We start from the raw sequence: 26,153 nt of genomic DNA, 5'->3' as shown, positions 1-26,153 counted from the left end.
CAAAGCAGAACAGAGGTCTGCTATCACAAGCAGTACCAGAATGCCCCAGGCCACCTACTTGTGCATGTAGAAGAAGATGTAGCCACTCCGGTCTCTGTCACACTGGACAGTGGCTTCTAAAGTTCTAGACACCTCCAGATCATTGTAGGTGAACCAGGACTGCTTCTTGATATCATAGACATCGCTGATATAGTGACCTTGAAGACACAGAACACTTTTCATGCTGCACTTCAGCCAGTAAGCTGGTTTGCTCAGACAACCCACGTCAGATTTAAAATGCTAAAACATCCCTAAGACCCTGCATGCTCTGCCTTTGCTGGCCAGTGAGCTAGTGATAAGCACCAGCAATGCCACAGATCCCATAGCCAGCACTGAGCCCAGATGCCTCATATAGGCACAGTGTGACACCCTCACCCCACTTCACTGCCAGCAACCCACAATTAAAGAGCTGCTTTTTTATTTTGTCTGCTCCTGCAGACCAAACTCCTCTCTACAAATAACCCTGATATGGTAATTTTGTCTTGCAGATTTTTAATCTCAATAAGAGACAAATAAAACAGTGTCTTTTACCTGAAGATGATGTGCTTCCAATGTGGCTGACAATGCTGATGAGGCGATAGGAGTGAGGCAGCTCTCCTGTCTAAAAACAAGATCCAATTAAAGAGTTTAAGGATTTACTTTTGTCCCATGTAACCTATGGACACGGTGATTTATACCTGAGATAGGGGCTTTGGCTACAGAAGGATTACAGCAACAGACACCCTGGCTCACACCAATGGAAGAGTCCTTCAAGAAGTGGGGAAAAGCTCCTGACTTTAATTTTATCCTTGAGCAAGCAAGAAAAAAAAAAAAAGCCAAAAAAAAAAAAAAAAAAAAAAAGCAAAGCAGTCACTCTGACCTCAGAACAGATGCTGACATGAGCTCTACTCCACAAAGTTCTCTAAACAACCACTTCCTAAGCAGCTTCCACTGATGTCAGAATCAATTCACCAAATAAACACAGATAAGCAAAAAGGGAACAGCACATTTACATCTGAAATATTAAAGCTTTATCCTTGATAAAGGATAACAATATACAGATTTAATAGCTAATACCAGATATGGGGCTCAGACTCTCACCCTGCACCTGCAATATCAGCAGGCAGTGCCCTCCCTGCATGCAAGAGACACACTCTGCCTGTTGACTGAACAAAAAACTAAATGATGCAGACTGGCTTTCAGTAATTACTGCTTCAAGCTCTCAGACCAGGATACCTGATTGATGCAGTTCACTGGCAACGCTTTAAAACTCCATTCTTGGTTTAAGAAAATTAGTGAAGAATTGTAAGAAAATAAGAACTATTCAAGGTAAGTTCAGTTATAAGTCTTAACCTTTGTCACTTTACACAGCCTTCCCCCAGAAGGGAGGCACAGGCACTGCTGCATGGAGTCCAGAGCTCCATCCACTAGAACATTTCCCATGTAAAATTACTGTTTCCTTTTCATCATTACCCATACCTTAGAGATGCTCAGAGGGGTCTCTCTGCAGCTACTTTTTTTTTTTTTTTAATTTTAAAAACAGAATAGAACAGACCCTTATTGTTGAGTATTTTTCTATCTTCTCCCTTTTCATCAGGAAGGAACTCTTTAAAACCATCTAACGCTGAGCCTATGGCAAAGAAGGGGCTGTATTTCTCGGTTAACATCTGGAATCATAGACCACACCTCAGCGTTTCTTTTCAGCTCTTCTGCTTCAGCTTCTGAGTACTCCATGTCAAGCACATCCTCATTCCCAGAGTCCTCATCAGAGCCAACGCTGTCCAGGAGAGAGCTGTTAAACTCTAAATAGCACAGAAACAACAACACTGCATGAGAATCCAAACACCCGGAAAACACCCGGTTCGCTCCAGAGCAGGAAGCCAGACCCAAACCTGAGAGCAGCAGGGCCAGTTGGGTCAGGGAACTACAAGCTGGGCAAGGAGAACCTATGAATTACAGTTTTAAACTATAATTGCATTAACAAAGTACATTTTTCAATTTAAACTGGCATCCAATCGCTGCTGCTGGCAGCAGGCATCTTTTCATTGTTTTCAGTGGTAACAAGGCAGCTCACCACAGGAACTTCCAGTTTGCTTGGCTGAGCAGAATGCAGGCAGCGCTTTGCAAAGAGCCGGAAGGCCCCACAGCTCCCTGTACGCACTGTTCCTAACTTCCTGGGATTCTGCAGCCACCCGACTAATGCGAGGGTTTGTACAGCGCTCATTAGGAGAAGGGGCCGCGCTTTCAACAGCTAAATTAAAGCTGCGAAGTGCTGGGTGGGTGAGGAGCTGTGATTAACAAGGCACTGCTCAGGACTGACTTTCTTATTTTTTTGAAGAAAGACATCAGCACTTATTGCTCCTCAGAAGCAGATAAATTCATCTGGTAATCACTGAGGGCTTTTCAAGCCGTCCAAATATCTAAGAGCACCTTACCACAATGCTTCATTACTATTACCACTCCCTTTTTAGAGTAGGAATTTCCTCTCTGTTAAGCTTTGCCCTGCCAGGTTGCATGAAATCACTCACCTGCCAGCCCTACACAGATGATAAGCAGCACCTGAGGCTCATCACAGTCTGCATTTAGGAAGGACAGACCGTATATCGGGTATCCCTCCATTCCCTGGGAGCCATACCTTGAAGCAGGGTCTATCTACCCTCCCCCTCTGTGTCAGACAGATAGGGTACTTATTTTCTTGAGCAAAGCCAATGCATTAACGTGCTCTAAAATACCAACGGAAACTTGATGATCCTTAGATTGTGACTACAGCCATGTTGGTTTCTGGGAACACAATTCCATGGTCCATTCTTATATACAAGAATATATATATTCTTATGAGAATAAGAATGGACCATGGAACTGTGTATATATTGTATATATATACACACACACATATCATACTAAAAACTCAAAAGAATAGGTTATTTTTTATTTTAGTTTTTTCCTGCCATTTGCTTCCACAACTGAGAACAAGAGACCCGAGCAAAGCCAACTACAACTAAGCACACATCAAAAGGGCCTGAAATCCCAGCTGTCTTGGAGTCAAGAGCTGCACTCATACAGACAGGTCTATTTTCCTTCAAAAGCAACATACTGGAAAAAGTTAAATAAGCTTCACCTTGTAGACTTAATTCCGTAGCTCGCTTAAGGTCATCATCCTCTTTTTGTTCTCGTGCCTCCTGATGGGAAGAGAACAAAACTTAGCTTACTGAGACAGTTCACTGTTTAAAATTCTTATGGTGCTCTTTTTCCATTGAAACTGTGCTGCTCTGGTTTCTACAACAAACCTGACACTGTAAATTAAAGGTTTCGTGTGAAGAAGTGTTTGCAACCAGTGAGAGTCCAATGTTCTCATCCAACAGAACCTGGGACAAACCTTCACTAAGGCTTGTCAAAGCTCCTAAAGCTTGGTATGCAGCAGAGCAAGCCCTCACTAACACCAAACACTTTCAGTGGATCATTAATTTGAAAAGCATCTGAATGAATTTGCAACCCTTTGCTAAGGAAAGCTGTCACACACAAAGCTCCTCACACTGGAGCAAAGTTTAGATTTCTGTCCAAAACCAAGCGTAGACGGAGTTGTTAAACTTGAACAAGTTTTATTATCTTCTGGCCATTGGAAAGTAGAGACAGTGCTCTGTGTAACAGGTGTGATTCACAAAGGCAGGATGCAAAGAAGTCTGTCAACAAGTCCTTCCAATTTTTTCAAACAGCATGGTGCTCCTGCTCCTCCCAGCACTCTCAAAAGCACAGAGCTGCAGCTACAGTAACACTTAATTCAGTCCTTGAATGCTTTCCGTGCACCTGAATGCAAAGCCTTAACTACAGGTTTCAAACCAAGATAACCACATTTTCATGCCTGATTCAATTAGTATAGCAGATTTTCACTTCAGAATCATAGCAGAGCAACGTACAAAAGGCAGTTTTACGTTATTAACATGAGGGCTTTTATCTCACTTTTTCTAAAGCATTTGAGGATCTTCACTGAACTGCTCAGTGGTACTGAATCAATGCTACATCTGGCACAGAACATATCAACAAGCACCTTATAATGAGGAATGGGAGAGAAAATCCAGGAGCCATGGAAATATCAGATCTCATAAGGAAAACCATGACAGCTTTACTATTAAAAGAGAGCAGGCAAGGCTATCTATTTAAAGACAGATCTGACAAAGTGTTTACTTCTTCCTCAGGGCAGTTAAGCATGTAGGAAACAGTTACAAGTCTTGTAAATCAAGTGGAACACAGATTGTTAGCATACAATCCAAGATTCCATTTTTTTCCAAGTCCCCTTTAAAGGACTGGTTTTAGACTGAATTATTGGAGATCCTTTTTCCAACTTACAACAGAAAAGCATCACATCATTGCTCTGCTCCCATACTCTTTGCTGTGCATTTCCTACCAATAATCACCAGAAACAAAGTACCAAATGAGGCACATCTTTAAGCTGGTAAGGCCATCCCCAGCTTTTGCTTTAAAATCTGTTTCTTTCACTTTGACTCTTGTCAGAATGAGCTGTAGGGCTTCCAGGCAATCCAGGGAAGCTAGAGGTGAGCCTGTGAGCATTATGTGAGAGCTAGTGAGACTTCAGTTTATCACTATGTTTATATAATGTCACAGCTCTATGTATAAATATGCTCAGAGAGCTTGGAGAAATCCGTACGTCTGTGATACAGTATGGTTCCTGAAGTACATACAAAACTATGCCTAAATCTACCCAGTGCTAGGAGTGGAGCTAGAACATCAGATTCTCTCAAACACAGAGCAGAATCTGCTTTCAGTTGCTGTGTGAACAAGGTTTTCTTCAGCCATCAGCTTTCCAATGCTGGGGAAGTAACTTGAGAGTGCAAATTATTTCTTACTTGTTCTTGAAGGCTCTGAGCCAGTGCTTGCTGAAGTTCTTGCTCTTCCCTCTCTCTCTCCATATCGTACTGCTGCACCCAGTCAACCTCTCCCTGGGAGCCTTCCGGAGTTTTGTTTTCCTTATTCTCATCGAAATCTTTAGTTATCTCAGTGAAATTGGCAGGACCTGAAGGATCATAAAGTACAGTTATGCTTCCCTGGGTTTGTAACCACAATCCCTGCAGCACAGTGACATCTATTGACAAGGAGATCTCAGCAATAAAAAAAAAACCAACAAAACAAATGTCAACAGTTTGAAAAATCCCCAGAAAAAGGTGTCTTGTAATTTTAAGAGGTGCAAGATGAAGCATTTCATTAATCCCTGAAACCATCCTCTTCTTTTATGCTTACTCAAACAGCAACTTCAACTAAAAGGAAGATGTCACATACCACTAGGTTCCTACAGCCACAAAGCTGACACCTGAATTTCTCCAGAAGTAACCAAAAATTAAAATAAATAAATAAATACATAGGTTTGCATTGCATATTATACCTCAGAGTACTACAAGAGATGGGAAACAAAACCCAAGCACTCTTTCCATTTGTCAGCTTCTATTTCAGGTAAGAATTCAGCCTTGTGAACACTGCCTAAATCTTTAAAAGTGCAAGAAGATTAAAACGTCACAATTGAACTTCAAAGTAAACAGCATGTCAGAAGTCAGGTGTTTGGTTTTATTTTTTGTTTTTAGACTATTTCTGCAGTGCACATTCAACCACTGCACACATCTCATCTCACTGCAAGACAACTTCATTCTCCCATTTGCTTGCAGCTGAAAAAATTAGGACCTGCTCCAAAAGCCATCATGCAGCAACATATGAAACTTCAGAGTTTTGCCCTATGCAGACTTCAACATCTGTTCATTAGTTACTGGCAAGGATTACACAAGACAGAGTCTTACTAGCTATGACCTCTTACACGTGAGACCACTAGAACCAGAACTATAATCCATCAATCTAATCCTCTTAAGATGAATAACAAAACAGAATTTATTACATGATCTTTGAAGATTTCTACTGTAAGAAATAGTTGACTTAATTTCAGGATCTTGTAGCAGAAGAGACATCTGTTCTACTTAAACTTGCCAGGGTCTGTTTTTTTGTTTCTTTTTAAAGCACCACAAACAATTCAATGTTTACAAGAAAAAAGATTACTACTAATAAAAAAAAAAAGAGACTGGACAAAGTTAAAGATTTAAAGTTTAGAATCACTTTGTTTGATAAAGCAAGGCATCCTTTGCCTTTGAGCTTCCTTTAAATGGAACATAGGGCTGTGAACTCATTAGGTGTTACACTCAGCTGCCATAACTACTAACTTGAAATACAAAGACACACATCTTGTTTGAATGCCAAACCTTACGGTTTGAACAGTACTTGTGTTTTTGACCACACATAAACACAGAAAGGCAAATTCAATGCTACGTGTTTAACTGAGTTCTTAATCAGAAATTACAGATGCTTACTGAACACACTTTCTGCTTAAATGTCACAGCCTTCAAATAATTGCATTACACCTTTCAAGGAAAACCTGAAGAGACGTTTATGCTGTCAGGCTTTCATAGCTGCCTTTCACAACCACAGCAACAAAGTATGTGAAGTTGAGCACAAGCAAGGCTGTTACACACCTGGTTTTCTTAGAGACCAACTTCCAACATAGAAGTTGTTTCACTGGACAATTCTTACCAAGCTTGATGTTCTGAACAGTATTTTTGTTAACGCCTAACCTCTTGGCTCTGTGAGGAGAAGGAAAGGATGTTGTTCTCCTGTTTTTTCCTGGCTAGTGGCATTAAACATTCGCAAGAAAACACGTATCTCATAGCTGAAGGAGAATTAAGTGTGCACGGCTACAATTTCCCCACAAGGAGATCAAAGAGTCTTCCTGTACTTAACCATGTTTTTGGGACAGAGGCTAAACATTTGCATGCTGAGTCTCCTAGGCTCACTACTCTCACTCAGAGTATTACAACAGAAAAAACAGAGATGAGCTAAATTCAGTAGCAACTAGTGAAAAAAATAACTGCATTAACAAAAGCATTCTGGTCTCACACAATGCAGACATCATTCTTAAACTTCAGCAATCTGAACGCTGCTACCACACTGCCCAGGCTGCAGCAGCTGCAGAGATGTAACCACTTGCTGATTACAGAGGATGAGGGCCCAGACACTGCCAAATCTTCATAATTTGAATTGTCTGGTAAGGCAGGGAGTGAAAGCGCGCAGTAATCAGGAGGGAAAAAGATGGCAATGAACTCTGAAGACAACCTACCTTTATCACAGCAGTGACTGCCATGTAATTCACGGAAATGGCAAAACGTATTTTCTTACAAGCTTTATGTACTGTGAAACTATGAGAAAACTCTGAGAAACTCAGACAGTTCCAGCAGTACACTTGCATCTGGCTTCTGCCCTCAAATATTACCAGCTCACTGCTACCAGTAACTTGCTTTAGTCCATCACAGCAAAATTAAGGCAGTTACCTTGCCTTACCTGATTCTGATGGCGCTTTGGGTTTTTCTGTCTCCATTGTTTCCAGGTTTTCAGGCAACTCCTGAATTTCATCATCTCCAAACCCAGTGTCTGGGCTGCTTGTGGGCTTATCCTCATCATGGCTCAGAGACAGAGAAGCTTCCCTTTTGCTGATCTCTAAGACAGCTGCTAGCAGCTCATCTTCACTCATCCCATCAAAACCAGCATTGCCCAGCTCAGGTTTATCGCCCTCCATTTTACTTCGTTTTGAACTCTAGATATGAACGGAGTTATGATTAAAAACTTGAATGAACAGCTATACAACACCAGCCTTACACTTCCATGTGGATTTATTATTACTACTGTGTAACTCCAGGATGTGGGAATTTGGCTCTGTCAAGATCAAACAGGCAGTTCTGTGAGTCTCAATGGAGACACAACCTTTGCAGCTACCTTCACTTCAAGGAACAATATTTGAATATCAACTACAACCAGTTTTTACAGGCCCTGTGGATTAATACAGCCAAGGCAACTCTTCCCATTTCCTTTAACGCATGTTCTACCTTTGGGTGCTGATGAATCTGCAAGCCTCTGGCAAGTCAGTGCTAAAACCCCAAGGGCAGAAGTAGCAAAACTGCAAGTTTATTAACACAGCAGGATGAAGGGGTACCTGAATGGAACTTGTAGAAAGGATGGAAAAACAGGAACTGAAATCAGGCAGCTACAAAGTAGAATTAGAATTAGGTATGGCAGTGCAGACTTGCCATAAGAAATCACAAGGGGGTAAGGGAAACAACACAGCGCTCAGCAAGTCAAGAAAAGATCAGGAAAGTGGGGAAACATCATTTCCTAAGGAGAACAAAATGGCCTTAAATCAGGAGAAAGGAAAATACTCCTGATCTGACTTCTTCTATTGTTATGCTATTTTGTACTTATTTTCCTAAAACAGATGCTCATCAATTCCAAAGCCATACTGATTTATAACCAGTGTAGGCATTTTCATCATTGTGATATCAGCTGTTTAATCAGGAGGCTAGCCTCTATGCCTACATATTTAAACGATTATACTACTTACCATATTTGCATGTATGTATATATTTGCATTTGTACATTACAAACCACGGTTTTCTAATTATTATTTATGAATTTATCCAGGTCTTACTCCAAATTTCATTTGGATGCAACTCAGAACTTCATTAAAATAAACAAGAATCCATCGCACTGCTGCTTTTTTTTTTACTTACATACAATAAACTTTTGATGAGTAAGACTGCTTCTATAGTGCAAACTCTTTGTGTAAAAACTGCCTTATCAAACCAGATTAGCAAGTGAATTACCCAACCAAGTTGCTTGCTTGAGTCATCACTGGCTCCAACAATCAGAACGGACAGCTTTTAGTCCTTTTCCTCCCATTTTATTTGTGCACTGAATAGGAAAATCAGAGTACCTGCAACTCTAAGCTTTCTGATTCCTCTCTGCACCTGTAGACCACTACTGTCAATACTGATTTAGCTCTTCAAGCAAACTTTGGTTCCAGGGACTGCAACAACAGCCACCACTAATTCAGTGGCTGGACTTTAAAGACTTGGCAACAACAGTGCATTATTTGAATACAGCTTTTCCATTATAATTCATTTGCGTGGATTTTAAGCAGCTTGGGCTCTAATTCAGGCCGCTTTAAATAGATGTATTTGAAAAGCACTTAAAAATACTACTTCACCTGCAGAGCCAAAAATCACAGCTTTGCCCTTATTAGCCAGGTAACTGCTGTTTGCACCTAGAGCCCAACATCGTGTATCCCAGCCGTTCTCTCCTACATGGCAGGACTGCTTTTGTGCAGTGCCACGCATGGGTACACGATCATCCCTAACACAGCTGCAATGAGAAGCATCCTGATAGTAGCTCAGCAGTAGCAGTGATGCCACATCAAGACCCAGGACCAGGTCCTCCCAGGACAGTGTGGTTAAACCATGACACAATAGCAGATGGCTGCTCAGGTCTGTAGTGGGGAGTGCCCGAAGCACACAGCTCCAAAAAGTCAATTTGACTATGTGCAATCATCTCCACCACTGTCTCTTTCCCACAACAGGCTGGAAAGCCTCCCATTAATTTGCTATTCAAATTAACAGGCTTTATTCCCACCATCTTTGCACGCAGTGTTGCTGTGATGGAGATTACCTACACTTCCTCACAAACAAAATTTGAAGAAGAATCATTTAAGGCAGTTTGGAAAAGGTTCTCTTTACAGAAGATGCACTTCAAAGAGAAGTCAGTTTAATTTCCCCACCCACAGCCACCACAGATGTGCTATGCAAGACAGCAGTTGCTCATTCTACTTCTGAGAGCAAGCTGTTTTCTGCTTACTCCCAAAGCAATCCATTCCATCACTTAATATCCTGAACATCAGGAAGTTTTCCCTGAAGTATAATCTAAAAATTACTGTCTGCAATTTCAGTCTATTACTTCCATCCACTGAGGCCAAGGAAAACAGCCCAAGTGCTTCCATTCATTGCCTTCCCTCCCCTGAAGATACACACCCTGTTTAAGTTTTTCCTTCCACTAAAGGACCCAAGTTCACTCAACCACTCTTTCCTCAGAAATCTTCCTTTCCAAACATCTGACCGTTCACGTTTCACTTCACTTGCTTCTCTCCAACTAATCTCTAACTCTTTTTCAAATCTGGATTCCAGATGGATCTGGATGATAGATCCAGCATTCCAGGTAAAGATCAATGCTGAGGAAAAAATGTTTTTTTCCCCTCACTCACCCTGCAGGCTATTCCTCCCTCATATATTTACCTTTTCAGTCAGCCTAATATTGTGACCAACTGTTGCCCCTTACTCCTTTCTGAAGGCCCACTGCTTTCCCAGCTGTTCTCATCCTGCATTTACAGCCAGTCAGCCCTGCTAAGACTAGTGTCTTTAGCCTGCTCATACTGAACCACTTCTCCTATTTATAGGCAGTTTCTCAGATTTGTCAAGATCATTTTAACTGCACTTCTAAGCTTCAGCACACTTGCAGTCTTTCCCAGCCCTGCCTTCTGGAAATTCAATACCCATTATTTTATCTTTCCTTAAATATCACATGGGTTGGGATCCTCTTGTTAGGTGAGAAACTGCATGCATCCACCACTTCCTTGCATGTTTTTTTTATTTAGCCACAAGAACTTCTCTCAACTATTTTCTCTAGCCCAATTTGTGCTAGCTCTAATTTAATCGAGGGCTTTGCTGCATAATTATTGACAGTCCATTACAATCTGTATGGAAAAGTCTTTAGTGAAAGCTGCCCAAAGGACCAACAAAACTGCTAAGCAGCTGGTATAAGCAACCCTGCAAGTTAAGAGCAGTTACAACACAATTACCTCTGTTCCCAGTGGGAACTCAAGACAATTGTAGAGAGGTCAATTAGCTGGCATGGCAAAGCACTCCCTTCTAGCATCACAGTGCTAATTAGGAGAGAAAACAGCTTACATCAATTTCATTACGCTAAGAAAAACACAGGCAAGCCACAAGTACATACAGCCCCTATGCACACAGAAGCTTGTACTTATTTTTCCCCTCCCTTACCTTTTCTGGCTCTTCTTGCAGTTGTTGCTGATCTCTGCTCTGTATGTTGCACAACCTTTGGCTATTGGCAACAGAACGTTTCAGGGGCTCATCATCGCTGTCTGAATCCACACCGAGTGCTGCAGAGCTCTTTGATTTGAAAGTATATTTTCTGTAAATTAAAAACACAGCTATAGAACTTCATAGCACTGTACAAATCTGTTTCATAGAAACCATTAAATAACTGCTACAGCAGATTTCCAGGCTGTGGGGAGGCACAATTTAGGGAACAAGCTGCAACTGTTGAATACAGAAATTTACCAAGATAGCAGGCAACAGATAAACACTTCACAGTTTATTTACCCCACAGCCTACCTAGTGTTGTTTTTCTCCTTCACAAGACACTGTTACAAGATATAGCACAATCACCAGAGAAATTCACAAGCCAAGAGCCTGCACTTTATCACACAGCAATCTTGGACAGCATTCATTTGAGAAGACAAGCCCACATTAACTTGTAAAACTCAGCAGAAACCATTTACTCAACTCCTGAAATTTACTAAGCTGGACACAAGACTTTTCACATCAATACCAGGATATAAAGTTGCAAGTCTGCACAATGTTGTTTACCCATTTGCTCCTTCACTGGGATAAATCCTTGTTTCTTTAGAGCAGAAGAGACTCTAAGTCTGAAATGTCTGCTCAATCAGGAAATTTGTTCTATATCCATTCCAAAACGTGCAACTCGCCTGCTGCAATATCACATTTCTCACTATGTCAAAAACTGGCCTCTCAGAACAGCCTATGAAGGCCATAATAATGCCCTCTCATATTTACAAACAAGGTTAAGGAACCAATCACCTGTTCTTTAAACTCATTGCAGCTCCATAAATAAAAACAGGAAAAAGTTTAACTACAGAATTAGAAAAAACATTGCTTCTTATTCATCTGGTTTGCAGCAATGAATGCAATGCAGTTTAAAATACCTGGCCCTGACCAATCACCTGTACAAACCAGATGCAGTTCTCATTGAGCTTTCTCCATGAAAAAATTCCTCTTTGCTTGCTTCTGAGAGAAATGCTAACAGGATTGTGTCAGTTAGGCAAATGATAGCACTCATATTTCTTTCAGCTAACGTGCAACACCAATAAAGCTCAGATATGAAAAAACAGTACCTACAAGCAATTTATACAACAGATTCTTTTTTAAAGTAGAAATAGTAAAGAAAAAAAAAAAACTATGCAAATCCAAACTGCCTCAGAAGCTATGCCATGAAATGCCAGGCCAAGAGAGCATTTCAGAACTTTAACTCACCTACTTGGTGTAGAAGTGCTTATAGTACAGGAATTCACCATTTGGGAGGCTTTCAGTGGACGGGAACTATTTAAAAAGCAAAGTATTTATTGCAGCAGTTAGTCTTCAAAATAATATATGTTTACATGTCTGCTATGCATGCAAATTCATGTTCAAAGCAGCAAGTAGAATACCATTACATACTTGCTAATTGCTTGTTTTTAGAGTAATAACTCCACGATGCCATAAATACACAACAGCAGTTCAAAACCAGATGCAATCCTTCAAATTTGATTCACTTCTTAGCGATGCACCCTTAGGGACAAGCTCACAAGTCAAAGGCGTTGCACTCCCACGTCAAGGGAACTCTTTCCTTTTTCCCTGATTCCCACCAACGCTCACGTTCCTGCTCCCAAACCACAGTCTCTTGCTGCTGTCTGGATTAGCTGGCTTTCTGGCACGTCCCACATCTCCATTTCTCCTCTATTACCTAGATCTTCTAAGCAAATCTCCTGCTCCACTTGATCCTTTTACGGACTCGTTGAAATCCATTGCTACCACTACAACCACCTAACATACGGTCACCAACACAGGAACCATTTCCATCACTCTCCTTAAGTCAGGGCTACTCCTCCCCAGCTTCATCACCCTTTCACTGTCTGGGTTTATCAGTATGGTTTCAATGATTACAAAAAAAATAAATAAATAAATTCAAAAGCCATTTAACATATGCTTTAAAGTATGTCTGCATTGGTTTGCTTAAGCTTTTCATTACGTTTAGGAGGTAAAGATTTCTACTCTTAAAGCAAACTCTTGAGAAACCTCCAGGTAAACCTCAAACTCCATTAAATATCCAGCAAAAGAACAGATACCAGATGTATCCTATCTTGCTACATTTACAGTATGTTAGAATGCAAAACAAGGGACCTAAGGCTTTTTATTCCTTATTCTGCCACATCTGTGTGACATCTGGCACATTTAATCTCTTAGGACATTTAATATCTTAGGACAAGCAGCTGTACCAAAATAACTGCTACAGGGAAAAGAAGATTATTTTCAACACACGAGTCCTCAGATACCACAGTAATATAGTAAAGACAGTGAAAAATGAATGACAGCATGAGGTGTGCAAATGGAAATCAAGAGAAAAAGGAATGTTGTGACTTCTCAGCAGAATTAAGCAAGAGCAAACAAAAGGTAATCTACATTTTGTACCAAGAGGCCAGATTAGATATCTTGCACCTGAGGCTGCACAATTTTGGTGGTTCTTTATCCAGACATCAGATAGAGTAGATGTGACAACTGACAACCTCACTGCAGGCGCATAACACAGCACAAGCTGAACCCAGGCTGTACACTTACATTGCAGAATGAGCACTCCAGCCCAGTGTCAGTGGCAGCCTGGTGCTTTCTGTACAGTGTGAAAGCAGGGTTAAGTATCTCGGAATAACCACCTGTTGCCCAACTTTGTGATTGAGAGACAATGCTACATTGAAGCTGTATCGTTTCAGATGAAGAATCAGGACCCTGCAAAAATATGAGAGAAGTACAGAATTGCAATGTTAATCTCAAGATTCAAGTTAGAAAAGCTATTAAAAATCCAAGTGGTTCTGTTTACAAAAAGCGCACTCGTGCTTTAAAGGAGATCATCACATGGGAGAGAAAGAGAGAAGCATTCTCTTTCTTGTCTAGTAAGAGATGCATAATCACTCTGCCATCCACCTCCCAGCTCCGCACAAGGTGTAGAGTGCAGGCTGCCAAGAGGCTTTCTGCTTTGATCCTGCACCACCTTGCTCCTCAGGTGGGCCGAAGCAAGCAGCTCTTATCAAACATTATTCCTATAACATGGTGACAGGCATAGGAAACAAACAGAATATTATTGTTCAACACACCAGAACGATGATATACTACTTGTAGATATTTGACAGAGATAGAGGGAGCACACAGCTTCCCAGAGCTGAAGAGGAGCTGTGCCCAGTGGACGACATGTACTCTTCTTATCTGTCATAATGCTTTTTTAGAACAGCTTTTGATCAGAACAGTATAAAGAGCTTGAAAAAGCTTCCTTGCACTGAGCCTTCTCCCTTATGCTGTACTTCGTACCAGCTACTTAGGTCAAGCAGTTGCATCATCACTTACACTGTGCTAATACCTAAACACTTTGTGACAAAGGTTTTGCAGCACTGTCACAGTACATAAGCTCATTAAGAAAAACACAAGCTAGTCTTTTAGCAGAACATCAATTCCCCACGTTCGTATGAGCATGCACCACAGGACAAGGACAGTGGCCAAGTAAAGGCATCCAACATTCTCTTTGAGCTTTACATCCCATGAGAAAATGATCTCTACCATCAAGCAATGAACTGAACACCACCACGAGGTCTGGAACTATTGAGCATGCCATTAACCCTCAGAGTGTTTGCATTCTTTCTTTGCATGCTTACTAAGAGAGAAGCCAGGGATCAGCACAGAAGACCAGACCAAAGCAAAACCCTCTCTATGACTTCTGATAAGAAGGTCCCCAGCTCAGTCTGGCACATCAGGTCAACTGAGCACTAAATATTAAATGTACAGAATTATTATTTTTTACTGTTCATACCTCCCTCCTGAGAATCCAATACAAGGAAAAAACTCAGACATCCCTGTGTAGTGATGGAGGAAGAAGTGTTGCAAAGGCTACTCAGCACATAGAAGGTTTTCACAACAAAACTGAAGGAATGAAGAAATTACTGCCTGCACGTGGATCTTCCTCACATACCACCACCACCATACATGATGTCCTATCCACTATTACAGATTTCATCTCCGAGGAGCTTCTACATGCACTTTTGGGGATATGTTTCCAGGAAAGAAAGGAACAGATGTCAACAGTTACCTGGGAAGCCGATTGAATTTATGTGTGACAACAGCAGATTTCCCATTACATTTCTCACAGGAATACTCAATTTCCTCTGCCTGTGTTAAAACAGAACAAAGACCAGTGGAACAAATGATGCATCACACAGTTTTCAACAGGAAGGACATCTCTTTTGGCTGTCATAAAAGCTCCTCAAGAGAGCAGCTGTACTAAAAGTCATATTAATCTTCAACACACAAGAGGGTACCCAATGGCAGCACGGGTAGCAAAGCTTAGAACTTGACAACATATCTGCTAATGCAAGAACCATGAGCAGTATTTCCCCTACAAGTCTACTGTTTATGTATGTATATGAACTACGTACCCGAAAGAAGAGGTCAAGGGAATCCTGGATGGACCGAGATGGAAACAACTTCTTTCTTCGAGGAAGGTCAATGGAGAGGTCATTAAACTGTTCCCGTTTGGTGACCGTTTCACCACATCTAAAAAAGAAATGAGCTTAGGTAAGCCTGATAAAAAATAAACTTGAAATTACCAACAATTCATATTTTTCAGGCTAAATTAGCTTCCCAGAAAATATATGCACCTCGCTCTATTTCACCCATATCAGAATGAAATTGTTTCATGCTTATGATAAAGACGAATTTGAGGATTTTAACTTTGATGCTTCAGTAACTTAAAAAACACTAACAACCAACCAAAAGCATACTGCTAACTTAGTTCTATTTACAGCATGCAGATGAAGTCACAGAAAACTCAAGCTCTTCCTAACAGGAAAAGCTCTGAGGCATACTTACGTTTTACAAATGATAGAATGCTGAACCTCAAACTCTAAGTTACTGATAACTGGGCATGTATAAACTTTGGTAGCTGAAAGATCATCAGAAGCCCTCCCAGGTGAGCTATCGTCATTAGGGACTGGTTCACTCTTCCAAGTCTTGTTCAACTTTTCCATGTCCTCTTTCAGCTGGTCCAGACACTGGCTCAAGAACTCATGTGCATCCTAGAAACAGGGTAATCTCAACACAATCATTTTCTAGAACTCCGTGCAGAATCTCTCACACGTGGATGAGGGAAATCACATTTCTGTCCATTACATTCACAGCAATACTAAGACAGTTTTGATCTAGCAGAGGGCAGGCAACAGTTATCATTCAATCAAAAGCTCAAATCGCTGCCAAACGGAGATGAAGCCTGACAGGAGTTCAATGCAGTCCAAACAACAAACAGCATACACAATTGGTCCTAGACCGCACGATACTTACATTCTGCATATACCCAGAGAATCTCTCTGCAGTAGCTGAAATGGCACTTTTCACCTTCTTGAGCAACTCCTTCTTAACCTCAGGGCTGCTGACATCCTTTTTCGCCAAGAGATGGGCAAAACGTCTGCAGAAGTCAATGCAGTGAGACACTGAGCGACCATCCAGGACTTCAGACAGTTGCAGTAAAACAAATGGCTTCTTCTTTTAAGGGTTTCTACAAGGTTCTGCCACGTGATAAGCAGCGTGGGAGTTTGGTATGAAAATATTTCAGGAAATGGAAAATAACCTTTTACATTTCAAGTATTTTGAATTCTAATTTGAGATCACCACTGGAACAGGAGCCAAATGAAAACATCCTGACTCTTCTAAGGTAAAGAGTCCTATAAAGCTCTGTTGAGCTTGATAATGAAATGAATGCAGGAACGTGGTTCTGATGCTTTGAATCTTGCTAGTCAGAGGAAAATAGGAGGTATAGTAGTGCACATAACAAATCCTGAACAGCAGAGAGCACAGTGCAAATCCAAATTACAGTTTGGCTTTTTGGTAGATGTACAACAGAATCTGAATGGCAAATGAATTCTAAATTTCCAAGAGAAAAAACTACTTTACACATGACAGAAGCTCTTGGAATTTCTTGACGTGAGGTTTGTCTGCATTTAGTAAGATCAAATTTGCAGAATACAAACACTTTTCACAGCTACCAGACAAAGTGTATCTTCCAAAAATTCAGAATCCCTCACACAGCAGGATTTGGTGACCAGCTTAAACCCTAGCTGATAATGGTTTAAGAAGTCATTCTGCATTTTTGCACATTTTAATCTATCACTAGAAGTAGAGCATACAAAGAACTATGCAGTGCTACAATTCCTAAAAGCCAGCCTCTTAAGTAAAGCTCCAGAATACAGACAGGTACACCTATGTGTACACACATACATCACCCTCTACACACAGTTGCTTCAATACTAGGAAACAAGCTTCTCAGTAATGAAGGAGAAAATCTTCTCAGAAAATGAATTTTACCTGATAAGCGCATTGAGTGGAATTTTCTTCCACGGGATGCCCTGCTTGAGCAAATCGTTAGCAAAGGACTGGATTGAAAACAAGGACTGTAGAATGGCATTCATATAGCAGGTGTTTCCTAAGTTAGAAAACCTGAAAAAACAGAAAATTAAATGTAGTTTGTACACAAATGTGTCAACGTGCCCATGTTAAACAGCACTGATATCACGTAGGACCATCCATCACCCCAGGTATCCCCCACACAGCTTTTATTGGAGCTGTCCCTCTGCCCTTCACACTAAACTGAAAAATTACTGGAGGCAACGTCTGTCAGCAAAACATCCATGAGTTACAACAATCAAAGCATTAAGATGTGGGTATGTGCACAAGATATAAAAGTGAATCAAGGAAGTGGTATGAACGGAATGCCAATTATCTAAAGTTATCATATACATCAAATTTTCAGGAAGTGAATTTAAGAATATATATTTTCCAAGCTGGGAAATCCACTTTCATTGATTTCAAGATTTTTTTTTTCCTCCATGAAACAATTATAGCAAGAATATCCATGTTCTAATGACAAAGGCATGCATGCTAGATAAAGAAAATTAAACCTACCCTTGTAATTGCTGCTGAGGGTGGGTGGAAAGGGGCACTCTGGGTTTGTTCCACCCTGTGTAATCTTGATTAGATCTCATTTTCTTAACAGAAAGAGGGGCAGGTTGAGAAAGAAATCCCAGACTTCTTTTGGCTGAAGTAGTCTGGCTGGATACACTAGTCCTAAAACCATAAAAGAATAAGTAGTGAAGGATTTCTATTGCTCTGCCTTAAACAGTAACACCTCAGGACACCACAACTGTATCACCACGGAGGAGAAGGACTAGCAAAGTCACAGAAGACAACTAGCATCTATCACAATGACAAAGAGGTACAAAAAGGCAAACGTCTGTCCAGAAAACTTCCCTTGGTTAAAATTCCTTACATCTACAGGATTTATGCAACATCACTTGAACCAACGACACCTCAGCTATCACCTGGATCAGTCATTCACAGTGACTATAAAAGAGTGAACTTAAGACAGTCCATCTGTTTAAAGCAGTACTGGAGTTGGGAGGTATGAGAAGAGCGACTGTAGATGCACTGGGTGCTTGGGATTTTAAGCTACACACATTTTATCCGTAAAAGCTGTGTACCACATAATAAACACACAGGAAACAAGATCCCAGTTCCTGGGAAAGGACTGTCATTTACAGCTCAGGGGAGTGAATCAGTCCTACCTGTCCAGGGTGGAACTGCTAGTGGAGTACTCTTTTGATGAGGACCTGCTACCATAAAAGGATGATGACTGCAGTGGTAAAACACCTTTATAAAGAGAAATAGAGAAGTAGGTCACTTTGTTTCACATAACTCAGATGTTTACATGATACACTAATGGTTTCAAATTACATAGCCAGAAGGTTTCAAAATTCTTAGAAAAAAAAAAAACAAACAACTATCCTGCAGATACACTGGAGAAAGTATTACAGCAACTATCTTAGAAGTATTACCACAAATACTGGTAACTTGTACACAAAAGGACCCTGGATTTTTAACTGAATTTCGTACCACAGAATTGCAGGGGTAGGAAGGGACCTCTAGAGCAAGCCCAAACTCCCTGCTGAAAGCAGGCTCCCTACAATAGGTCTCACAGGTAGGCATCCATGTAGGTCTTGAGTATCTCCATAGAAGGAGACTCCACAATGCCCATTACATCCATACTCAAACTTATGACACTTAGAAGCAATTGCCACTAACCATTTAAAAGGCTTTAACTATCCAATAAACAACACCATATTTCGTTCAAATACACAAGTTTCACAATACCCACTAACAGCCCACTAATAATTTCCAATATATTATTGTGTGGGCATTAATAGCACATAAAGAGTTTTGAAGATAAACAAGAGGGTGAGAGGAAATTATTAGATGTTTATAGGACACCCCTCCCAGAGAGAAGGACAACTGGGAGCAAAGCACGAGGCTGCTTGTTGAACTTTCAAACAGGCACACACACTAGCTGGCCTCAGCAGTCAAATACAGGGGTCAGGATCACACTAATCAGCAGTGAAAGATAAGCCAATGCTCTGAAAGCAAAGGAAAGATGCCTACATCTTAGATATGGCTTTGTAGGAAGCAGGAATGTTGGCGGCACAAAGAAAGCAGATTGTAAGCTAAGAACAGAGCAAAGAGCAGGTATCATCTGGATTTACTTTTATTTTTACCTGACGTCCTATTTTCCTCCTCTTGCTTCAGTTTTAACTGTTTCTCTCTGCTACTGTTTAAGTATTTCCATGCTGGATCACTCATAGCTATATTATTCCTGTAGATATACAAGAGTGTAAGTCAGAGATGTTACAGAAAAGACAGGGTAGGCCTGGTTGACATTTATGACTTGTTTTAAAACATTTATGTCAAGTAATAAAGGTGTTAGGGCTAGTGAACAGGTATGTTTTGCTCACAAGTTTAACCAATTATTTAAACAAGACTTTTTACTTAAGATTAAATGCAGCTGTGCACACAGGCCATATTTTCCAAATAACAATTCATGAAATTTGTCTTAAAAAAAACTCAAAATAAGTTAAAAAAAAAAAAAAGCTACCTATAGCTATGTAGCTATACAGGGGACAATCCAGATTCAGTCTGCAAAAGGTGGCATGAAATTCGCACAGCCTCCTGCAAACCAGCAGCTAGATCAGTTTTATTTCCTCATTAATCCTGAATGCAAATCCCATTTCAAGCATTCAGCGTGTTCAGAAGTTGACTAGCAGCTGGCCTGCACTGTGTTGCCAAGAAAAGAAACACCCAAAACTCTCTTCAGAAAAAGAACCTACCTTTACAAATGCACAGAGTTTAAATAAGAAAGTAGAAACAACAGTTACTTACGTCGAAGAATCATTCTCTTTGGGATAATCTTCACTCATTTCTGAACTTGGAGGTTGTGCTCTTTTCCTCTTTTCACTAATGAGGAAAGAATTTGAAGTGGTCACTCTTCCAGAAACGCAAGTAAATAATCCTCTTCCAAAAGAAGAGCATTTCTCAGTGCTATGTGTGTTTCACTTATCTTCCACGGTTTTCACTTTTATAACATAGCACACAGAGAACACTTGGTCTGCTCACCTAAGCTGTTCATAAAGCTCAAGTACCAGCAAGAGGCTGGAAAAGCACATTTCACCATCCTTGCCAAAGTAACAGCAAAACCGGAGGAAGAAGCACACTCTCTTCTTCCTTCTAGATGTAGCAACTCTACCTGCAGTTCTCTAAAGACCTAAACTTCCACAATGCCACATGCAAGCTGGAAAGCACTCTTACCGGCTCTCCAGCAAGCCTGTTCTGTGAGCGACTGATGACGCTGGAGATGCTGCAACATTCCCCCTGTTGCCAGGTGCTCCAGTTCCACTGGAGTTCTTAACAGATGCCCGGGCTGGGGTGCCCAGCACCTTGCGGAATGGATTTTCATCCTTAGTTTCCACAGTCACCCTTTTGGGAGGAGCCTGCAAAAGCAAAACAGAGACAATAAAAACAGCTAAAAACATGACCACCGCCGTGAGCCTACACTTAGCATTTACACCACTGCTTGACTTGCCACAGCGCAGTACCCAAAAGCAGAAAAGTGCCACTTGTGATAGAGCAAGAGCTTCACGTTAATTAGACTTAAACTTCTGACTGTACTGATCAAAGTCATGACCGTGAAACTCCACAGCAGTAACAAATTTCTCATGTTCCAATTACAAGTCAGTTGGGCTTTTGTGTTTAAATCTCCTTTATGTGCTTTGAGATTAAAACACCCAAAGCACAACTCCTAACCACCCTCAGATCAATCCTGGGTGGCATTAAAAGAAGAAAAAAAAAGATATATAAAAGGCATACAATTAAAACAGTGCCTTGACAGCCCTGGACCAACGCAGAGAAATGAGCTAAGGAATGCGTGTCAGCTTTATACCTGAAAACTAAATGTGTCTAATCTTACCAACACAATGCAACCTTAAGAGTTCTTACTGTGAGATTGCCTTTAAGCAACATGTAAAATTTGTTTTGGGACAATGTCAAAAAATACTTGCCCTCAGGGCTATAAAGATATATTCACAGAGATTACAGTGCAAATTAAAGTTGGTAGATACACCATGGTGGGAGAGAAGGAAGAACTAAAGTCTTCTGAAAAAAAACCACTTCCAGGGAGAAGTCTGCAAAATATACACACAGAGAAAAAGCAGAATGGCACAGGTTCAGTAATTCTACTCTGATGAAGCTGTTGCACACTTTAGCCAGATGTGTACAAACTCATTAAGACCTGCACTGATCACAGCTTGCTCAGCTGCCATGTATTTAAAGTGTTCAGTATAAACAAAGATATTCAAAACTGAGAAGCAAGCCTCAACCACTTTCCTTCAATTGCTGCTTCTCTTTTGCCTGACTGATACAGCTCAGTCTGAAGAACAGACACGATTTTCTACAGGCAGATGTTGACCTTCCTAAAGCAAACAGACTATGAGCCTCCTTACAAGCAAGAAGCACCATTGCCAACCCTCCTGTACACATCTATTACAGGCCCTGGAGATCACAAAGACTTTGAGTGCAAAATAAATATTTATGGTGTTATTACAACATGCAATAAGAGAATGAGAGGGGGAAATGAACGAAATAAAATTAGAGAAGAGGAAAAACGTGAACAGTTGAACAAACCTGATTCTCTATATAAGAGAATTGCCTATTAGCTTCCTTCTGTGTGGTCCTGCTGCCCAGCACACCTCCAAAGCTGCCAGATCCCTGAGAGGGTTTCCCAGCTGACAGGAAAAGTACACAACGTTTGATTTGATGCTCATTTCACTGACCAGCATTTGTACGTGTAAGATGCTATTTTGAGGTTGGTTTTGGAAGAGACACACCAAATTTCTTGCCAACAGACAGTACAACATTCTGAGTGCATAGACATAAGCACATGTTTATGGATTGCCCTTATATTGGCCACTTACTCAGTGTGAAGAAAAGTTCCTACCCTTAAAACAACCAAAATAAGTGGAAGAATCAAAAGAAACTATGCAGGTGTGATAAAGACACGAGTTTTTCAAATACCGATGTACATACAACAGAAACAATCCCTGATTGTTTCATCTCTGCTTATTGTTCAGCATGACAAAGGCACACAACAAAAACCGGGGGTCAGAGCCAGACAGATCTGCACAAATATAACATGCACAGAAAGTAACGTAAGGAGGAAAGGTGGCTAAAGGTGGGAAAAAAAAACACCCATACCACAGTATTGTACCTTCTCTAAGCTGTCAGTGGTGTGAATTACTACTATGGCACTTACCAGTATGAAGCCTGTCTTGATGGACCGCATCCAAATACATCCGCATCTCATTCGCGTCTTTAAGCGGTACCTTATCAATGGTCAGGAAGCTGGTATCCTTCAGCGTCAGCATCAGGCAGCACAGCTTTCTGCCATTGGGCCGTAAGGTCACAGACTTGATGTTATGGCTTAGCTGAAAGCAAAGAAATGGCTATCACCATCAGCGTGCTTTAGAAAGACCCAAATACAAATTCAAATAAAGCACTTCAAACCGAGAGAGAGCGTAAGAGGCACTTGCACAGAAATACATCCCCCTGCTCTACTCCCAGCAAGCATAAAGCCTCACAGAATTAAAGCTATCAGTCATCTGAGAGCTGACATAACCCAAAGGACAGCACTACTATGGCTCATCAATCCCTGCATTCCTGGTTAAGCTTTCTGAAACTTGCTCTGCTGTTGAGTGCGACGGTTCTAAACCAAAGGAATGAAAACATCCTACAGTCCCTTTCGGCTGTCTGAAACTCCTCTTCTGGTTCAAAATATTATTTTAAGATGGGAAAGTTCAAAAGTTTTGAGTTTTAAATGTGGTGCATAAACTTATGCTCACTCTATAATTCACTCAGAGGAAAAGAGACTTGACAAAGCTTAAAAAAACTTCACGGGGTGGTAAGAAACCTTTAGTCTCTGTACAGCACGGCAACAAGTAAACAGTGTCAAAAGTTTTAAGGTTATAGTCATGCATGAGAGCAATTTTAAGAGTTACTTCTCTCCAATAATTCCGCTGTGCCACTATATTACAACATGAAGTAACTGCTGCTTCCTGCTAAGTCACTCACAAGGAGGTGTGGGTTTTGTGGAGAAGCGACCATACAGATGTCAATACACAGGTAATTTTCAACTTCTGCAGCCTTTTGCACTTAATTATTCATTTTTCTGCTACTTCTGCAGCCTTTCCTAAAAACCAGGCACTGCTACACAATGACATTCTTGCCTGGACATTGCTACATTGCAAGCTGAAACCACAGCCAAGGCCATTGGGCACTGCAGTGCAAGAGGCTGCCCATCAGACTGGAGCCTCCTCCTCAAGTGGCACCACCTGTGCATTACCACACAGCTGATCCAAATAATGATATCCAATTAACAGGCACGAACAGCAATCGTAAGGCAACCTCGGTTTCACTATACAGTTGTTTTGTCCCCTACAAACTGTACTCAAGTTTAGAACAAAAACTGATTCCTGTACAAAGTGTTCATCCATGAGGTTTCTTTCTCCCCTACATATTAGAAAACAGGCCCCAAGTTTTTCATTCTCTCTTAAAACAGAGGTCAGTGCACAGGGATTACAGATATTCTGGCATCTCAGTGCAGCACAATGTATTCCTATTCAAAATGCTCACATAAGAGGTCTCCAAGCACAGTCTCTGTGTACCTGTTACCAAAAAGTCAGCGTTAGCACCTCAGGAGGTGAAAATAAATGACATGTTTCACAGACTATCTCGTATCTAGCAAACTCATCAAAACATCAAATAACAGCAACAGAAATATAACCCAGGATCCACATGAATGTTCTGTTACAGCAAAGCGAAAAAGTGGGGAAACTGCTCACAACTTCTGAGAGCAACTTGCCAGGGGGAAAAAGAAAGCAAGCAAACAAGAGAATGGTACTTTTAAAGCAGAATTAAAAAGTATTTGGCACACCTGTAATGAGGGCACTGAGACTGGGACCAGCTGGCACAGGTGCACAACACAACGGGCAGCCCACTCTCACTGCTGCCAGCACCTGTACTACCTCAAGATGATCAGGACCAGAGAGCAGCTCCAGCTGGAAAATAACTGTTGGCCTAATGAAACTAATTGCTCTAAGGCTTGGGCTGCTCATTTCCTCTTTGCTGTGCCCCTAGATGCAGAGCACCACGCTTCCCAGTCCATCAGACTTGCTGTTTGGCCCCCTCCAAGTGGAAACTCTCCACAACGCTCTCGCAGACTTGAGGAGTGCCACAGCCAGAAGAGAGACAGGAGCAAAGCCTGTCCCTGCAGACGTAGACAGATGCTGGGCAGGCTCACCCTCCTACAGAACCACAGCTCCAGGCACTACTATGCCACAGAAAAACTCATCCTAGCAGAACAGAGCACAAACAGAAGCCTTGGGAAAGCATAAGGGGAATAAGGGAATGCAACACCGTGGTCAAACACTGGGATTCCACCAAAAGCAGAGTCACACCACTGTGTGCGGCAACGTGGGCTGGTCTTGATATTATCAAGTCTACAGTTACGATGGTATGAGGCAACCAAAGCACGTGCCTCTCTTACACCCTGATTCCAATACAACACAGGCTTTCAGGTTCCTTGCTGAGACTTCTCAGCTTGCTAAGAGAGCAAAAACCTGGTATTCCAAACGCAACGTGTTCTCTTTTTCATTAAGTTTGTAGGAAGAAACAAACGGATCAGAGAGAGGTCTGATACACCAGTCACAAAACAGCAGTGATGCGAGAAAGCAGAGGCAGCACAGAGGCAACAAACCAAACTGATGGGAAAGTTGCTAAATGATTATTTTAAAAAGCAAAGCAAAACCAAATCTCAACATCACCTGCAGGCTGCACACCTATCGCAACAAGAAGGTATTCCAAAAAGCAAGACGTGAGTCACAGCTCTACACCTGCTGCTCCAGCGGATACCATAACACCACACCTGAATAATTCGAGTGCAAGTCTACAACCGAGGGATGGCGCTCAGGAAGGAGGCAGAAGGAGCAGCGACACGCGATAGCCGGGAAGGACACGGCCCAGCAGCGCCCACCTGGAATGTCTTGGGGATGCCCCCCACGTTGTAGTGGACCACCAGGCTGACTTTGTTGTCCTTCTCCACGATCTCGAAGCTGCCTTCCTTCCACTTGGTGATGCCAGTCTGCATGCTGCGCATCCGCACGGGGCCGTGCACTTTCAGCGGGGCCATGGCGGGGCCTCACCGCAGCCGGCACCGCCTCGGAACCTGCGGGAAAGAGAACGCGTGCAGCGGAGCGGGCGCCCACCTCCACACGGGGACGCGGCCTTCCCCGGAGGAGCGCTAGAAGCGAGCGGAGCCGGACGCCGCGTCCGGGGAGGGGATGAGAGGAGGGCGGCCCGAGGCGGTTCTGCGGGGCGAGACGGTCCCTCCGGAGGCCGCGGCCGCCATCACCCGGCCCCGCTCCGAGGGAAGGGCGGCGCTCGCGGTACCTGCGGCCCGCGGAGGGGCGCGGCGGCGGATGGCGGGAACCGGCTCCCCGCGCGACGCACGGCACGCAGGCGCGCGCGCCCCGCTGACGTCAGCGCTACTGCGCCGCTGCGCCCTTCCCGGCACGCCGCGCACGCGCCCACACTCCGAAGTGGCGCTCTCGTCCCTTCCGCTCCTGCCGCCGCGCAGGCGCCGTTAGAGAGCGGCCCACTCCCCGCCGCTGTTTGCGCGCACGCGCACCTCGTCCTCCTCGAGGCCGCGTTCCCTTCCCGGCG

General features: G+C 42.1%; 1 protein-coding gene across 2 annotated transcripts in view; it reads right to left on the bottom strand.

Annotated features, from left to right (window-relative positions):
- USP37 (ubiquitin specific peptidase 37) overlaps positions 1-25,656 on the bottom strand; it is a 29,963-nt gene extending 4,307 nt beyond the window's left edge. For both annotated transcript variants that reach the window (XR_006170330.1, XM_042827306.1), the window contains exons 1-22: positions 25,465-25,656; positions 22,690-22,861; positions 22,062-22,162; positions 20,691-20,872; positions 20,265-20,339; positions 19,604-19,701; positions 18,620-18,704; positions 17,961-18,122; positions 17,364-17,495; positions 16,344-16,467; positions 15,876-16,081; positions 15,443-15,560; positions 15,097-15,176; positions 13,584-13,748; positions 12,243-12,308; positions 10,950-11,100; positions 7,405-7,657; positions 4,881-5,047; positions 3,137-3,197; positions 1,705-1,820; positions 571-640; positions 59-197 (exon numbers count right to left, since the gene is read on the bottom strand). Coding sequence is in view for 1 of the 2 variants with exons in the window: in XM_042827306.1 (XP_042683240.1) it covers positions 59-197; positions 571-640; positions 1,705-1,820; positions 3,137-3,197; positions 4,881-5,047; positions 7,405-7,657; positions 10,950-11,100; positions 12,243-12,308; positions 13,584-13,748; positions 15,097-15,176; positions 15,443-15,560; positions 15,876-16,081; positions 16,344-16,467; positions 17,364-17,495; positions 17,961-18,122; positions 18,620-18,704; positions 19,604-19,701; positions 20,265-20,339; positions 20,691-20,872; positions 22,062-22,162; positions 22,690-22,861; positions 25,465-25,620 (2,879 nt within the window). In the remaining variant the exon portion in view is untranslated. The remainder of the gene's footprint in view (positions 1-58; positions 198-570; positions 641-1,704; positions 1,821-3,136; positions 3,198-4,880; positions 5,048-7,404; positions 7,658-10,949; positions 11,101-12,242; positions 12,309-13,583; positions 13,749-15,096; positions 15,177-15,442; positions 15,561-15,875; positions 16,082-16,343; positions 16,468-17,363; positions 17,496-17,960; positions 18,123-18,619; positions 18,705-19,603; positions 19,702-20,264; positions 20,340-20,690; positions 20,873-22,061; positions 22,163-22,689; positions 22,862-25,464) is intronic.
- Positions 25,657-26,153: the final 497 nt, after the last annotated feature.

Source organism: Centrocercus urophasianus, unplaced genomic scaffold (genome assembly GCF_019232065.1).
Source record: "Centrocercus urophasianus isolate 14NV4802_14NV808 unplaced genomic scaffold, USGS_Curo_1.0 seq_28, whole genome shotgun sequence".
Lineage (NCBI taxonomy): Eukaryota > Metazoa > Chordata > Aves > Galliformes > Phasianidae > Centrocercus > Centrocercus urophasianus.
The sequence above is the reverse complement of the archived record's forward strand: the minus strand, read 5'-3'. Positions and strand labels throughout refer to the sequence as shown.